This window comes from Oryzias melastigma, linkage group LG11 (assembly GCF_002922805.2).
Source record: "Oryzias melastigma strain HK-1 linkage group LG11, ASM292280v2, whole genome shotgun sequence".
NCBI classification, from domain to species: Eukaryota; Metazoa; Chordata; class Actinopteri; order Beloniformes; family Adrianichthyidae; genus Oryzias; species Oryzias melastigma.
Genome location: NC_050522.1, coordinates 5,883,601 through 5,902,036, shown reverse-complemented (window position 1 = coordinate 5,902,036; position 18,436 = coordinate 5,883,601). Strand labels below are relative to the sequence as shown.

Sequence of the window (18,436 nt, the reverse complement as noted above, 5' to 3'; positions counted from 1 at the left end):
TGTGTGTGGAGATCATTGGCACTGGCTGATAGCATCCGTTTAGACTTCCAGCCTTTTCTTATTAGGATTTCTTTATCTCTGCTGATAAAATGCTAACATTTAGGAGAGAGAGGTGAGATGGACGAAGCCCACACCATCATGGCGGTCTGTTCCGCAGATAAAGTGTGAGCCAGACACTTCACTAAAACTGTCACAGAAGCCGTTATTAATGCAATAAATCTGATTGACAAAAAGACCTCTAAGCTTCTTACGTCTTCACATGAGCGGCGAGAATTATGACCATCAGAGCAGACGGTGACGCTGCCACAAACGCATGCCGAGATGCACACGGTCTTTACATGAGTGCAGCTGAGAGTCAGCGTCCGCATCAAGTCAGGGGCAATGCTTAACTGGTGCCGTCGGTAGAGCAGGGAGATTTAAGGCATTAAAATATCGTCCTGCCTATGCCAGCTGTACCCATTCTCTTTCGATAAAGGGAAATGGCCTGTTAGATTTTCAACCTTCCTGTCACTGGAAAGGGCAAATACAAAGTGTTTTTTCCCTCATTTCAAACAAACCCACAAGTCAATCAGTTGCTGGCTCTGCCACTGTCTTGTCACATCCAAGGCCCGACCTTTTGTGCAGTCCCTTTTTTGCGCCTGTCACCAAGCTTTCAGTGGGAAGCACCAACACGGGTGTCGAGCTATTTTGTTTGTAACAAAACCGCTGTCAAAGAAATCTGGGCTTCTTCCGTTCAAATCAGACGAGAATACTTATTTTCAGCATATTCAAGGATGAAGATGTCCACAGGCTGCTGTCTTTCAAAAAAAAATCTCAAGGATGCTGCGGTGGTCTGCAGCTCTCTCTGCATGCCTATTAACTGTTACCCTGACATAGCGTTGGGGCTCCAGGCAGCAACAGAGGTAATGGTGCTGAGAGGAAACATCCCATACAAATAGCATCTGGAATTTTAACATATTATTTGTCAAATACCCTCCACTTAAAATAAAAAAAATAGTTTCCTTTTCAAACTTTAGTGTTTTTACTCAATCTTTTGTTATTCATGTATTCTGGTAGAACAGACCAAATAGATTATCTATTCTGCATGTAGTTATTAGGCAGATTCAACGCAACCGATGCTATTACATTGAAGATACTCACTTTTACACCTGGGTAGGGGGTTGCTCCATTGCCCACTGGCTTGGCATGTAGACTTAACAGCCCCCTGTAGAACGTATCCAGTATTGCAGACGAATCGCACCACATCATTCAAGTTGAACTGGGTTCCTTGGGTTGTACCAAATGTAGGGTTGCCGGGGTGACCACATGTGATGGCTGGGGGATTCAAATGACGAATGAAAATGGTTCATCTCAACATCGGAGACATGGAAAGCAGTAAGACTTGAAACAAATTGCCATATATCTAAACCTAAATTTATGTCTAATTCATGTGATAACCTGCAACAACCTCTCTGAAGGCCAACTTGCTTTAGTTGCTTTGAAGATGCTCATCTCTAACCTGGACTTCAAAGACCTTGTGAGTCAGTGTTTTCCACTTACGGACACAAACAGGAGTTCGTCCTGACCACCGGTGATCCTGCTCACAAATTCGCACCGACACTCCGATGAGACGAAATCCCGGGTTGCATTGGTAGACCACGCTGCCTCGATAGTTATAGTTCTCCCCGATGATTTGCCCGTTCACTATCGGCTCTGGAGTGCCACAGTGGCCCGCTGTATGAGGACAAACAGTGTTTTGAATGTTTTCAGCAAAGATCAAAATAAATAAAGGTGGGACCAAATCTCACCCAGACACTGGACCTGTGTTCCACTCCAAAGACCGTTGGACATGCACTCTCGTACTCGAGAACCCACCAAGGTATATCCTGTATTACAGGAGAAAATCGCTGTGGCTCCATACACAGTCAATGTCCCGATCTTGTTTCCATTAGGTGGAGTTCCAAGATCCCCACAGGAAATGACTGCAATACAAAAACAGAATATTACTTTTCCAAAGAAACAGTTGATATAAATAAGGATTTTATAATTAACTTCCAAAGAAAGGCTCCATATACTAACTAAGGTGCACTACCTTGCCAAAAGTCTATTTTTTGAAAAGATGAACTGACTGAAAATGATACAAAAACAACTTACTATCACAGACTGGGTGAGGATCTGGGTAGTTCCATGTGCCGTTTTCCTGGCAGCGAATGATCCTTTGACCCCTGTAGTAATACCCTGGATCACATATAAGCATCATCATGGCATCGTATTGGTTTTGCGTGCCGTAGATTAGTCGCCATCTTCCGTGTTCCACAGCAGAGTGGCCGATGTCTTGGCAGGTAACCGCTGCAAGGGGACGAGTCAAAGTTACTTTGGCTTTATTTATTAGTCAATGGCATCAGAACACAAACCTGGACATTTGTGCACGACATAATCGAGTGAAAATATTCCTTTTTCTTTTTTTCTTTTTAAATAAAATGCTTGATTCAAAAGGACAATTTCAATGGGAACCTTCCTTAAAAGGGTTTATCAAGCAACAGTAGAGATTTTGATGTCTTTGGAAGCCCAAATACCTGCGCTCATACCCCAGCAGGCAAAACCAAGTGGGCCCCAAATGGGTTTGTCCACAATGGCGTAAGTGGACACTCAGTGGGTACTGGATAGTTATGCTATCCAGCCGCCTGGTGGACAGCGGAGCTCGCTAGCTCAATACAGAGACACTCACTAGCTCAATATAGTGGAGCTCACTATCATGCTACATTGGAGCTCCCTAACTTGCTACAGCGGAGACTACTAGCTCAATACAGAGAAGCTCGCTAACTTGAAACAGCGGAGCTTGTTAGCTCGCTGTAGAGGAGCTTACTAACTCAATACAGCAGATATTGTTACCTCAATAAAGAGGAGTTCATTAGCTCAACACAGAAAAGCTTAATAGCTTGATACAGCAGAGCTTGCTAGCTCAATACAGAGGAGCTTGCTAGCTAGATACAGCTCACTGTAGTCACTATCATGCTACAGTGCAGCTCACTAGCATGCTACAGCAGAGCTTGCTAGCACGCTACACTGTCTACCGGGCAGCTGGCTAGCGTAGCAAGCTAATCCACTGAGTTCCCAAATTATGCCCACTTTTAAACCATATGGGGTCCAATTGGCCTTGTTGGCTGGGGGACATTGTGTATGCAATTTCTTATCAAATATTCGAGGTAAAAATCACTTTTTTTTTCTTGCCATCATTCTGACTCAATCATCAGACAAACAAATGAAAAATGGTGCTCTCTCTGATGGATTTTCTTTTTTATGGCAATGTCAGTATGGATTCTTTTTGTTGGTAAAATAGTGTGTTTAAGAGATTGAACAGAATAAAATAATCTAAAAATAAAGAACAATCTATACTAGTTTATCAAAAAATACTTTTATGAAGGGTTAGTATTTTTTTAAACCCTTAAAAAAAAGTTGAACAGTCTTAAGTTTTGTTCACAGAATCTGAAATCAAACTATGTTTCATTTGATTGTTCTTTTATTAAAGACCAGCCTTGGACAGACTCAGAAATACTCACAGATACATCTGGGCGGGGCCTCAATGGGGCTCCACCTGCCAGATTCTTGACAGATCAGTGAGGTGGTGATGGGCCCAGAGAGCCGAAATCCAGGATTGCACTGGTAGGTAGCCTTTGCTCCGAGAGAAAAGTCCTGGCCAACAATGCTGCCGTTACCTGGAGGAACCGGCATCCCACAAGACATGACTGCAAACGAGAAGACATGACATTACAAAGGATTCAAAGGGAAACTGAGCAGCATGACCTGGTAACTGTCATCCAGTACTGGTAACATATCTTGGTACTGGTGAACCCCATTTAACTATGGATTTTCATGCTAGTGTATTGTGTTTATTTTTCAAACTAACAGAATATAATGAATAAATGATGGGTTTCCATGAAGATTTTTTTAAATAACAAGTTATAAAAATGGTACAAGAAGAAAAAGGTAACGGTGCATAATTTTGATTGAAAATGTTAACTTAACTTTCTTGCATTTGTAACTCAAGTAAATTTGCTGTAGCAGGAAGATCTTATATGAGATGGTGTGTTTCATTTTGAAAGGAACCTGGATGCCAAAAGTAATAGAAATTCGATTTTTTTATTTATATAAAAACACAGCAAAGTTATAAATCAATTAGTTTACTGTTTAAATGCTACATGTTAGTTTTTTGGGGAACACTGTGGATCTCACTGGGTTTTGGTCCATAAGAATCTGGACCAAATGGTTTCTTTGGGGTTAAATGTTACAGACCCCTGGTCTAGTTCATACATACAGTCAATGGGCTTTGTTTGTTGAACATCTTCATATAAAAGTTATATTTAACTCTCAACAAGTTGCTTCCTTTTGAAAAAAAAAATGTCTACCCCTTCCTATATGTTTCTTTAGCCATTCACCAATTTATTACCCCCTTTTCCTCCTTGTACTTGTGACCATCATCTTTAATAGCCCACTTTTTCTCCCTCTTCTATAAGGTCCAAAAACCAATGAATACTCGCTCCCAAATCAACATGCACGGACCTATGGTTTGGGCCCCGTCTGCTTTTACTTTTTGACGTTTTGGGTGTCCCCGACTCATCGTTTTTATGATGTGCTGGCTGATAAATTGGGCCTAGAACCGAAACCGGTCCAAAAGTCACTTGGCACCGACCCACAGACGGAAAAAAATGCATATGCTAATAGGGGGTCCCCAACCCTTGGGATGCGGACTGATACAGGTACCTGACCCTAACCTGGTACTGGTTCTGGCTATACTGGGCCCTGAGAGTTGGGTATTAGGGCTGCCACAAACGATTATTTTAATAGTCGACTAATCACCGATTATTTCTACCAATTAGTCGTTATGACGTAACAATTCAATATCAATTTTATATATAAACGTTATATAGGGTCAAAGGTCACCTTTCAAAATGAGTTTGATGTAAAGTAAATTCCTTTTCTCTCTAATGAGGTTGGCATCTGAAACAAGGAACTGTTTTTTACAAAAGATAAAGTTTGGTCTCACTGACACAAATAATAAAAAACGTGCATTTTTTGGTGATGAACACTCACAACTTTAACTTTACTGGATTCTGAGTCTATATAATATAAAGTAACGACTAATCAAATATTAAATTAGCCGTCGACTATTTTAATAGTGGATTAGTTGACTAATCGTGGCAGCCCTATTGGGTGCCCTTGATCCGATGCGATAGACGATGAGTTGGGCACACCCAAAACGCCAAAAAGTGGCGCGAAGGGGGCCAGACCCATATGTCCATATATTACAAGTTAGGAGTGAAAATGTGTAGCCAAAAACATTCAGGCAAATATAAAAAAAAATATATAAACTTTAGCCTCAAATACAAAAGGGGTTTAGACAAATATACACCTTGTGTGTCCAAAGGTGGACAACTCCCTATTGCAGGGGTGTCAAACTCAATCGCACAAGGGGCCAAAATCCAAAACACACCTTAGGTCGCTGCCCGAACAGGATAAACATTTATTGAACACTAAAACTTTTCAACATAACTATAAATAATTAAAAGGCAGGAATATTATTTCAGAATAAATCAACTTAAACCTTCAATAACTTTCAATACTTTACTCTCCATTAAAAATTATATTATACCCGTTAGAAAAAAAGCAAAGAAATAACATTTGACCATTAATAACAATAAAATAAAATGATCTGGAGGGTCGGATATAATTACCCGGAGGGCCAGATCCGGCCCCCGGGCCATGACTTTGATACATGCCGTATGGTAACTAAAATCTATCCACTGCGAAAGACCCTCGGCTCTGATCTGTTAGCTGGACAGGACAAATTAAACAAAATAATAATACCAGAAACAACTTAATTTATCTTTTTGGTCATAATTTGTAAACTTTTACCAGATAATTTCAAAAGTAAAGTGTTTATTTTGCGGTTAAGCCTCATAGGTTTATCCCAGGAGCACCAAATGCAACTAAATTTAGAATAAAGCATCTTCAGGATAAATCTAGAAAAAAGGGTTGCACGCTTCCTTGGGGCATGCCCCAGGCGCAGGAGCTGCAGGCAGCGATGCATTGCCAGGTGAAATCCCCCCTTTGATTCAAAGCAAGACAGCTGTGTGAAAGTTTTTTTTTAATCAATTTAAACTACAGAAGATACGTTTCTAACCTAAAGCAGCTTAAAATAAAACATTCAAAAATGCTTTCTTTAGACATCGTTTTTTTATAAGTTTTGAGAAGTTAGAGTGACAGCAAGAGTCTTTAGACCTAAACCCCAAAATGGTCCAGATTTTGCTGGTTCTTGATTTGTCTAATTAAAACAATCCGCTGCAGAGATTTTCCTGCTCACCTTGGCAAAGAGGCACAGGTGCATTCCACTGGAAAATCCCCTGGGCCGTCCTGACACATGTGGCACTGCTCTGACCAATAAGCCGGAAGCCCTGGTCACAGCTGAAGCGCAGCGTACTGCCCAGCTTGGTGCCTGTCAGGCTGTGCACTGTGCCGTTTACAGGGTTGTTGGGAGGGCTGCAGTAGGCCGCTATGGAAAAAACAAAGATTAAAAATGGTGAACAAACACATATCAACAGAGTGCAACATGTTGAGAAAGTTTACAAAGATAAAAGTTAATAGTAATGCATTGAAACATAATTTTAAAGGATTTTCTCCAAAGAAAAAAATGATAATACAAACACATATATCCATTTACAGATAAAGAGCTGCAAAAAATGAGAGTTTGTAATTCAAGATTATTGCTGACTGACTAAAAATTGTTGCATTTGTGGCATTCTTTAGGTTTATATATATATTAAATTCATTTCATTTATAATAAGCATTAAAAGTTACAAAACAAAAATAAAAGGAAAGGAAAAACTGCCTAACTTCACTGGACTGATGGAGGAGATGAACATTCCTAAGTGGATAAATGAAGCAGTGAAAGAACAAATAACTAAGATGGAGGCTTGTTGGAGAAAATGTCTGCAAGTTGCTAATGAAAGAGCTGCCCTTGGAGATGAAAGATGGATAAATGAGGAGCATAGCCGAAAACACGGGCTGTCTACGTGCCATCTGTTTGAATCTCCCCTGTAAATTGCAATAGGAGGTAATTCCATAATGACCATAGCACCTTTCGGGATCTTAGGGACCACTTCATCTGCCTGTCATTTAATATGCCGTGGCAGACATATTGATGCTTGCAAAAAATAGGAAAAAAAATGCTGGAGTGACAACAGTATATTCAACTCAGGAGACAGAAGCCTCCACTGAGAGGAAAAGAGAGACGATTAGTCAATCTGGCTGAGTGGTGTTGATACAGAACAGAGGGAGCCTTTTAAATATTTACACAGTCATAATTCACAGCCAGTTATGCAGGTGTCGCATAACAACAGATCGTTCATGGGAACAGGACAAAACAGAGAAATAAGACGCGGAATAACAAATAGGAATCACTAATTCCCCGGCCTCGCCGCACAGCAAGATGCGGTGCAGATGTCGGCTGCCCCCATTAAGATCTCAGAGAGACGGGTCATATTTCTGGCTGATTCAGACACAGTTGGCAGCCCAGATGTTCGCGTTAAAAAAAAAAGAAAAATGGTTAATTGATCACATCGCTGATGACATCAAACTTACAACAAGGTCCCAAAATAACAAGGAAACATAATTTCCGTGCAGTTCATCAATCGTTGCGAGGATGCATGGATAGACTCTTCACTCACCTGAGTAGCGTATGCGGAAGCCTTTGTGGCTGGTCGTGTGGTCAAAGGACCAATGCAGGTAGACTTTATTACTGGAGCTGGTGATGCTTAGAGGGCTGGAGTAGTTTCCACTGAGGGTGACCAGGAGAGGGCTCTGTCTGGAAGGACCTGGAGAAAGGTACAGACACATTTATACATGTTTTTTCCAAGTATAAGTCACAGTTTTATGACTTATACTTTGTGTTTAGGTCTAGTACTCGAATGTGACTTACTGTCTATGGCATTTTTTTTAAGTACATTCATCCAAGTGTTGTAAATTTTCCACAAACAAGCACAAGAGGGCACTATAGATGTGTGTGTGTCACTTTTTGTTAGTAATGGCAACACAAAAGAAGAGGAAGTGCCGATCAGGTTTACTCTGGATTTATGTCCAAATTCCCACCTAACCCCAAACAAAAAAAAATACATATATAGTTCGGAACAATCTAGTCTCCTGGATTTTAAAAGCAATTCGGACACTATGTTTCGTTTTTCTAAACGCGAGATACGACGTCACCGATTTCAAAAAGTAAAAATCGAATCAATACAAACATTTCACGACATCTATGTGTGACTCCACTGTGTTCTGATGATGAAAATGTAGAAAGCTTATTAAAAAATACATTTAAACGTGTTTTTTGCAAAAATTGTTCAACCGCAATGCATTGTGGTCTATAGTATTAGCTAATGTAGTGAGCATCGATTCACGCCAGTTTTTCGGATAGCGCTACGAAATAGCAAACGCATTATATAGTGAGTAGGGAAGGACTTTGGACACAGCCTTGGTGTAGATTTGACACAGAAGTGAAAGAATTTAAAGTTTAGTTGACTTGTTAGGATGTTCCTATGTTTATCTGAACAACTGTTCATATGTAGCACCAATATAGAAGAGTCTATTACTAGGTGCGTTTCCATTGACTATGATATTGCCCAAATTGGATTTGCGATACCAAATTTGTGTAATGGAAACACGAAAATTTGGTAAAAAAAAAAAAAAAATCTCATTTATCAAAAAAGATCTTTTGTGATCTACTGTGATCATTTATGCTACAATTATTTTCCTTTCCAGATATAATGTTTGTCTTTGTTTCTCTATTTTGTTAAATACATTTCTCCCAAAAGTGCAACTTATTTATGATTTTATTCTTCTTTATGGTACATTTTTGGCATCAGGGCTCTGCACTCATGAGCAAACTTTTAATGTGGGAAAATGTTAATTGTGAAAGTTCTTTTAAAATAATAATACGTTAACAATAATAAGTTTTAAAATTATTTTAACAAACTTTTTTTATCAAAGTCAACACTGTTCTTTCTTGTTTTAAGTCGGATCATTGACATTCTTGAATTAAAAAAAAAACAAGGACCACATTATGTAACAGAAAAGTTTTCAAGAAAAAAAATGAAAAAGCAGTTAATGGTTTCAGTGGCGTATCAGTATTCAGTGAAGGCCTAAAATTATTTGAATTAAAATGATCCTATATATATATACATTTGTCTAAAATATATTTTACATCATTCCAACTGTTCTGTCAGCTTCTCTCAAAGCCCTACGCCCCGGCTGTGCTGCTGTTTTTTAACATAAAAGTTTCTAACCAATCAGATTTAGGCCCTTCACTTGTTGCTAGGTTCATAAAGTCTGCCCAACACTCATACAGTCAGTGGTTCCATCCTCACTTCCGAAAGCTCAGCTGTGAAATACACGGACCACTACTGAATGGTTTGCTTTTCTGAGAACTGCACTGCAGGGATGATGACTGCTCAGCACCTGAAAGTTTAACAATTTTAAACTTTATCAGAAATGACACTTTGACCTAGAGGTATATGTAATGTCACAGGTGGCATACACCACTAAGCCTGGACATTTTTTTGTTTGATTAATTGCAAAATTAACATTGTGGTTCCTTGCTTTACCGCAATTCACCTTTTGCAGAATTCTTTTTGTGAAAATCGTTTTTTTTTTTGTCTTTTGTTTTAAAGTGTATTTATGTTCTTAGTCCTAATTGGCTGTAAATCATTGTCAATTAAAGTCCTTTGTGTTGTACAAATTATAAAGCATTCATATTGACAAATTCACATAAATCTTTGTTTGCTAATAGACTTAAAAAAACAAGAAATAATTAAAAACTTCTTAAAATTTGATTTTTTTTCTTTAAATAAGCAAAAATCTACCGGAAATTTCTATTACCAAAAAAAAAATCTAAGAAAAAAAACTATTAGTCACTAATACAGGTTTGCTTAAACTAAGTTTAGCTATTTAGTTATTGAAAAAAAATTCTTGATAAGATAATTTTTCTTCCGAGACGCAAAATAAGAATGTTTTTTGTTGTTGTTTTTGCAGTGTAGAGTGACTCTGACTACATGTTTACGAGTTTTCTCTCCAACAAACCACACGATGTTGATGAAATATTTTGGAGAATCAAAGGAAGTTGATACCTCAACTTGATCCTTGCTTTCATTCTACAAAACTAAACTGATTTTTTTTTTTTTGGACCACTTTAAGTCTACATACAATTCCATAACAAACATGAAGACAGCTGATTGATTTCTTTAATAAATAAAGTCGCCCACCATTGAAAATTTCAAGCTCATCAAACTGCCGGCTGGTCTGGAAGTGTTCGATGGTGAGTGTGATGTTGTATCCGGGCTCCACTTTCACCACCCAGGAGCACGACTCGAAATGTGGAAAGCCGTTGCCCGGCGACTGGCTCATGATGACCCCTGTGGACGCCGTTCGCACCTCATTCATGGGACAAGTCACTGGTTACACAGAAAGAACACAGAGACAGAAAAAACAAACTTATTGATAAGATCTGAAACCTCCCTGCTTTGCTATACTCCATGATTTAAACATCCCTTCAAGGATTCATAAAGTATTTTTTAAAGTGAAACTAAAGAAAACGTGACCCCACTTTCATCGTCTCGTCTCATTGGTTCTAGGATTCATGCGGGGCATCTCAGTGAAATCCTCACATGTCCTTTCACTCTGTATAATCATTCAATACAAGGCGCTCCTACTAGTTATGTTTTTGTAACTGTGATGTGAAGCCAACCTCTTAATCTGCCAAAGCTGTCATCTTGCACAGTGGGGTCCCCCAAAACAAGTCGAAACATGAAAGGAAGCAGTATAGCTGTTGCAGCAACACAATGCAACAGCCAACTACTGTTTTCTGTTTGTGTGACTACATTAATCTGAGAGCTGAGCAGGTACAAGAATAGTGTGGTGATCCTTTTCGCCACGAAAAACATGTATTCTTTGATTTTAAGTGTGTGGATAAATTATTTTAGCGTGTTTTAGTCTAAGCACTCAGAGAATACAATTTTTAAACTTTAAACATATTTAAAGAAAATTAAGATGAAAAAAAAGGCCTGGAACTGATTAAAAACAACAGACTAATTAATCGCAAACCCGGAAATATATTAAACGCGAATCACGAATAATGTTTTTATTTTGGGTTGCAGAATTTGCAGAGAACTTATTATCTGGAAATAATCACAATCTGAAAATCCCACAAAGTTTTTACATTTAGAACGTTTATTTTTAATTAATGCTGTCAATCGATTACAAAAATATTCAGATTAATTACACTTTTGTGTTGTGATTAATCACAATTAATTTTGGTCACATAGCCTCAATGCTCTAAATCACCAGTCAAACACCAACACCCAATTTCTCCACTGAGCTAGCAGTGATCAGCAAAAAGCTTTCATTTTGGTTGCAGAATATCGTATATCTTCCAATCGTGTCCTGTCTTCAATAAATTCCAGCTTAAACAGTTATGTCCGTTGCTTTAGACGCAGGGCTCCTTTAAAGGGGCCTACCACTAAATTTCTACATTTTGAGGTTTTAAGTGCATTTTACTGTTAATTCCTCACTATAAAGAACCCCAAAGTGGCATTTTTGATCCATTTATGCATTTAAGAGTAATCTTAAATGTATTTTAAGAGTAATCTGCACTGTCTGCCCCTCCCATACCCACAAAAACGAGCGGTTGGAAATGTGCTGACGTAAGATCGATGCCAACGGCTCCCTCCAGGAAGAGTCTGTGCTGACAGCCCCGCCCCCAGACTAAACCAACCTTCAATTTATCCCTTATCTAGTAATAATCAGCAAAAAAAACCTTTCGTTTTAGATGCAGAATACCGTATATATATTTCAGTTGTGTCCTATCTTTAATAAATTCCAGCTCAATCAGGTGTTTGTTACTTTTTCTGCGGCACTCCTTTAAAAACCCCCCCAACCCACCGGCTCCCGTTCTGGGACACCCGTGAAGGAGCCACCTACTAAAGGCAGATATATGGCATGTGCATTCATCTTTGAAGAAGTTTGTTTTATTTTCGTGGAATAAATACAGAATCTAGGATGACATCATGAAATGGACTCCAGCCACACGCAGCTTCAGGAATCGAGCCGTTTTACTTCCAGGTAGGGGAAAAACTCACAAAATATAACTAATATTTCATAAATAATAAATTTCTTAGTGGTCCAAAAGTAATATATGATTTTATATATATAGATATAGTTCACTATGATAGGCTTAAGAAAATCATAGGGCCCCTTTAAGAGACACCCACAATCATTTTTTTAAAGACGACTTTGAAAATAGATCAAAAGATGATCGGAGTGAAGACAAGGATACAATCTTTAAGGAAAGGTACATTTATGCGGCTCAGATGAGCCACATTATAGCCCAATATGTAGAAAAGTAGAAGAAAAAAAACGTTCAATTGATTAGTTTTTATTCATTCTAATCACACGTGTGTACACTGAGACAAAAAGAACACCACGGTCATGTGATGCTGTCAAAAACCCCCTAAGTCTGCATCCCAACCAGACTGCAAAGAGACAAATGTGAAACTCAGTGGATTGACAGCTTTTCAAAAATTGATTTTTTTTCTTTTACATCCCTTTTTCTGCTGTGAAAAATATCTTCACTTTGTCACGACTATAACCCCGATGGACCCTTTGCTGTTCGGTACAGTTCAAGATAATCAGCATGAAATGAATCCTCTGATTTAGGCTCTGCTATGTGGCTGCAAACTCTAGAAAAGGCAGAAAAATACACCAGTAAATGTTTGAGGATCAGCAGCTCAACTCTTAAGAGGTTGTTCCAAAATGAATTGATATCCTTGATGATCTTTATTCCCCTGAACACTGCTGTCCTCGGTTTTCTGTACTCCCAATCAGGAATGACTACAACTCTTCAGTCTCTAGGATAAACTCACTTTCTCGTTGTCACACTTTGAGTTTTCAAAGGTAAACCTCCGTTGTTAGATTGTGAGAGTGTGCGTATTTTTTTCTACCTTTTAAAACCAGAGCTTGTTGAAAGAGCTCATTAAATTACCGTAATACTTTGACAATTATAGCAATTAACGTAATTCCAATGGAGAAAGGCAGCTTTGTTTCAGCTTTATATATAATAGACATCCTTCAGCCGTGGGGGATGGGAGGTTCTCCACGTTTGTGGATTCTGCGTATTTGCGTATTCTACATATTTGTAGACGTCTCCCGTCCCTAACCCCCGTGAATAAAGGAGGAATACTGTATAGGCTTCAACACCTTTACTGAAATTATGGCTCCCCTACAAAAGGATAAAAGTACATGAAACTTTTTTGCTTTAGTCTAAATAACTATCTGGTTTTTCTTTAAAAATACTGTAATTCTCAGCCCTGCTACTTATTTCAGAAATGACGGTGTTGCTATTAAAGTGTCTGAAAAGGTTTATGTCTCATGCATCAAAGTCAAGGCCCGGGGGCCAGATCCGGCCCTCCAGGTCATTTTATTTTATTGTTATTAATGTTACCTTACACTCATTTCTAACTTGTATAATTTTGACAAAATATATTTTTATGGAAAATAAAATATTTAAAGTTATTTAGGGTTTAAGTTGATTTCCTCTGGAATAATATTCCTGCCTTTTTTCTATATTCATAATTATGTCAAAAAGTTACAGTTTTAAAGAATTCAAAAATCGACATTCTTTTAGCTTCTTGGACTATTTTGGCACTATTTAAGAATATTTTGGAGTTTAGCTAATATTTCAGCTGCATGCTAGCTGTTTTGGCTTAGCTAATTTTTAGCAACAGCTAGCTCTTTTTTGGCTAACTTAGGCGTTTTTGTTTTTAATTCTTTTTAGCTGTTTTAGCATTTAGCTAATTTCAGCTACATGCTAGCTTTTTTGGCTAATTTAAGCTTTTCTTTTTATTTTTTTGGCTGTTTTGGAGATTAGCTAATATTTCAGCAACATGCTAAACCTTTTTTTTTGTTGTTTTCAGTTTTTTTTAGGCTATATTTTTCAATATATTTTAGCTGACTATCAGCTTCAGTGTTTTCAGCTGCTAGCTCCAGCATTAAAGCATTTATACTAGATTAATTGCAAGTAATGCCATATATTTAGTTTGTAATTATGTAAAAAAAACTTTGACGCCGGAGCTTTAGGTGGAATGTTGATGTTTTTTTGACCATTGTATCTCTTCAAAAGTCTTGTTTGTCCCAGTGTAATCAGCGATGTTAAAGGGTCAAACCATGAGGTAGATATTGACGCCAAGAAAAAAACAGTGTATTTTTAGAGAAAAAAAATAACTTTAAGGATAAAAATGATTGATTGATGAATATAGCCATTACGTACATGAATACAACCTTGTCAGAAGGCTCATATTAAGACCACAGCAACAGGCGAAGGACATAGCAATGAATAGACGGAAGTTGATACAAAATTGATCTGACATCTCCAATGTTTTCGTTAAGTCAGCTTGTATTTGTTTTTTAGTTATCTGTCCTTCTTTTGTTTTTAGCAAATTATCCTTTTACTAATTGGTTTCTTGGGGAGAGTTTATGGAAAAAAGTCGACTATTTTAAAACATCGTCACCACTGGGTTTCTGGGGAATCATTACTGAGGTTGTTTTGGGAGAGACAACAGTCCCTGATCCCAAACATCATGACAGAGTTCATAAAATAATTTACCTCCTCCATCACCTCGAGGATACAAGCTAAACGACTGAAATTCACCAATTACACTGAAACCCGCCGCACCTGGTAGCAGCTCATAAAACCAGAGTCCAGTTCATTAAACAGCGACCTTTCACTTTGCTGCACCCATTTTTTTACCGCCAGTTTCTTATAGATAAACGGGAGAAAGTTTTTTTTATTTTTAGCCTAGAACTTTATTAAAATAATATTTGAGTTTTAGCATTACTCTGGGGTTAAACAAAAGGCCAAATTGAAAATGCATGGTGACCTTAAAAAATATACATAGGGAGATGAGAAACAATGACCTGGAGGCAAATAGAAACACAACTGCACCCTCAGAAAATGGTTTGCATGGTAGTATACACATAAATTAGATACTGAATATGTGATAAGTGCAATACTGCTACTTTTACGAAAGGAAGGCAAAAAAAACTACAAGAATTTCAGGATTGTAATCTACTGTAAAACTTAAAGAATAGACTGATTTAAAAACAAAAAAAAACATAATCTAGGAAACAATAAAGGGATGGAGAGAATGGGATGAGGAACTAGCTGGAAAATAAATGTGATGGATGGACTTGAGCGGAAATTTCTTTAGGGGGATTAACAGGGATTTCGGATCATGGGCTCTCTTTGTGTTTTATTTAAAAGACTGAAGCGACGCTCAGAAGTGAGAGTGTGTGAGACGATGCTTAACTCCCTGTGGTCTCGGCAGACAGCAAATGTAGTTAAAGGGTCAGTGGATTCAATACAAACCTGTATAATCGAATAGAAGGCAAATCAAATATTAGACAGAGCAAGTGGCTGTTTCAGTGGCAGAGAGCGGAGGAGAGAGCCAGAACCGGGCTGAACGACAGCCAAATATTTGGTAGAACCAACAGCGCACACACGGAGGAGAGAAAAATAATAACTGAGTCTGCACTTAGATGTATTATAGCAACGGCGTCTGTTTCTCTGTCTCTTTTTGACATGTTCTCATGGCTTTTTTTTAGATCAAAATTGCATTTCCAAGTAAAAGGTTGTTGGAAAAAGCTTGTATTTGTGACGTAGAAAATACCTCTCAAGCTCCCTTCTCTTTCAGGATTTCATATGATTCATGAACATCTTTGCTTCCCTCACCTGAGCTGGAATCAGGATCAAAACTGTGCGATGCACCAATGTGAACACGTTTATTTTTATCTAAACAGACTATAGGAAAGAAAATAAACACACAATCACAACACTCCTCTCTGCGCCGCTTTGTGGCGCCTCCGCGTCCAGTGTGAACCTAGCCTTACTGGTTTAACTTTTAACGTGTGTTCAATGGCTGCACATTTTGTACGTACAGCCCAACTTAAAAACTTGTGTAGCACCACATGAATGGGTGAATTTTACCACAGACGCCCAAAACGTGGGCTTACATTTTCTTTTCATTGGAAGTAGCCGCTTTAATGCATGTTGCCATGCCAGGAGTGAATGTAGTACAATGCTGCTCTCCACAAACTATGTCCTAGAAAACAGCACAGTTTTCTGGATTCTGGCTAAAAACGGCATAATTATAATTAAAGGACCACTGGGGACGTTTGAAAACAGACCAAACGATGATCGGAGTGGGACTTTTAAGATTGTCACCCAGATCTGCCTTTGTGGTTGTGAATGTGCAAAACTGTGTCAGATAATAACAGATAGGAGACAAAAGAGGAGGATTGGGAACAGGAAAACTCTGATGAGTCAGTGGTGGAAAGGGAGGGAATGCAGGGAATGAGGGAGGAATATCGGAATAAGCTGCACTGCAGCGCGGCTATGGTAACAGTCCCCCGCCCCCCCGTCTTTGAGATGATGATGGAATGACAACATCCACCGCTGTGTAGTCCTGGCACAAGCCAGACAAGTGTGGATGCTTCTACAGTAAATACACAGGAGAGCGGGGTGTGAGATTGAGTGTGTTTGTAAAAGGTTGAGGGGGTAGAGGCCCCTAGATGGGCAGGAAGGGTTGTGCCTGTCAGCTCGAAGTGGTGATTTGATAGGTGCAGCTGCAGCCGCCATGTCCCCGGCATTCCAATGAGCTGCGCGTTTTGTCTTCTCGCTGCCCTCCAACTACACTTCGCCTCCTTTTTCTCCCTTTGCTTCTAAACCCCAGTTCTAATCTCCCCGACTTCCAACTCTTTCACCCATTTAGTCAACTCAATCACCTTTACAGGGCTTATTTTCCCCAAAGTTAACTTAAATGGCTCTTATCCGGTCCTTCCCTAAGCACGGAAAACCCTCCTATGAGTCTCTTCCTCATCCTGAGCTGCAGTTTATCTACTGAAATCTATCTCATCCTTACCTGTGGCATGGAGTAAGCACAAGGAGAAATGAGGGCTGTGTATTTCATAACAATTATCCTTCAAATGTAAAGTGATTAACAGAAAAAATAAATTAATCATAAAGACACATTTCACATTTAAGTCTCAATAAAACAACTCTTCATGTATTCTGTCATTCCTTCTTGGTTTTGTAATCATTTTTCTAAAGATAACATATCAAAATGACTTCAGAGGGTTTAATGTAAAGGTCTGACTTCTCCTTCAGAAGTTATGACAGAAGAGATTATTCTTTTATTTTTTCCTTGCTCATTTTTCATGCCTACATTCAATAAGGGATTATGGTGGTGTACCCTGGCATGCTAGCTCTTTGCTACGTATAAATCAACTACAGACACTGAGGACACATGTAGATAAAGAAAGCAAAAATGTTTAAAGACTCGGAAAGAGCAAATCAGGAAGTCCACACATGAACAGGGGGTACATAAAAACCCCAGAGAGCCTTTTATTCACAACCTCCCCGCTGTGAGGAAATGGAGCTAACCATCGAATCACTGTGCAGCCCTGCAAAGTTCCAGGATAAAGGCCTGGATTTATAATAGCCATGTTGTCTGTGGTGAAAGTAAATCATTTTTTTTAAATCTATTGCCATTTTTTTGCAACTGTACTGAAGAAAAAGTCTTAGTATGTGGATTTAGGACATTTTTTAATATACTTGTTCCACTAGATACAGCTTTTATGTTCAAATATTGTGGTGCAAGATGTATGGGTGTTGACAGGCAAATGTTACAAATTTCAATGTTGCCGGTAATTTAGTGCGTAAGATCTAGGACGCCAATAGGGTGCCCATATAACACCAAGAGGGTACCCGTAAGACGCAGTCAGATGCCAATAGGGTGCCCATAGGACGCCGATTGGGTGTCCGTAGGATGCTGATAGGGTGCCCGTGGGACAAGGATGGGTGCATGTAGAATGCCAATAGGGTGCCTGTAGGTCAGGGGTAGGGAACCCTGGTCCTCGAGAGCCACCTTCCTGGCTGTTTTCCAATACACCCTGCTCTGGCATGTTCTTATTGGCTGGACACACCTGAACCAGCGCCTACTCATGACTGATTACCTGGTATACTGGAAAACATGCAGGAAGGCGGCTCTCGAGGACCAGGGTTCCCAACCCCAGCTGTAGGACAACAATAGGGTGCCCGAAGGACGCCAATAGGGTGCCTGTAAAACGCCAGTAGGGTGCACGTAGGATATAGGGTGCCTGTGGGACACCTATAGGGTGCCCGTAGGAAGCTGATAGGGTGCCCGTAGGATGCTGACAGGGTGCACATAGGATGCCAAAAGGGTGCCCTTAGGACGCTGATAGGGAGCCCATAGGATGCCAATAGGGTGCCCGAAAAACGCCAATAGGGTGCACGTAGGATATAGGGTGCCTGTAGGACACCTATAGGGTGCCCGTAGGA

General features: G+C 39.2%; 1 protein-coding gene across 1 annotated transcript in view; it reads right to left on the bottom strand.

Annotated features, from left to right (window-relative positions):
- Positions 1-18,436, bottom strand: part of csmd2 (CUB and Sushi multiple domains 2) — a gene marked incomplete in the record, with an annotated part of 326,634 nt that overhangs the window by 32,434 nt on the left and 275,764 nt on the right. Inside the window, 8 exon segments of the mRNA XM_024297994.2 lie at positions 1,141-1,314; positions 1,540-1,713; positions 1,788-1,961; positions 2,134-2,328; positions 3,540-3,725; positions 6,341-6,529; positions 7,704-7,850; positions 10,290-10,478. Coding sequence (XP_024153762.1) covers positions 1,141-1,314; positions 1,540-1,713; positions 1,788-1,961; positions 2,134-2,328; positions 3,540-3,725; positions 6,341-6,529; positions 7,704-7,850; positions 10,290-10,478 — 1,428 coding nt within the window.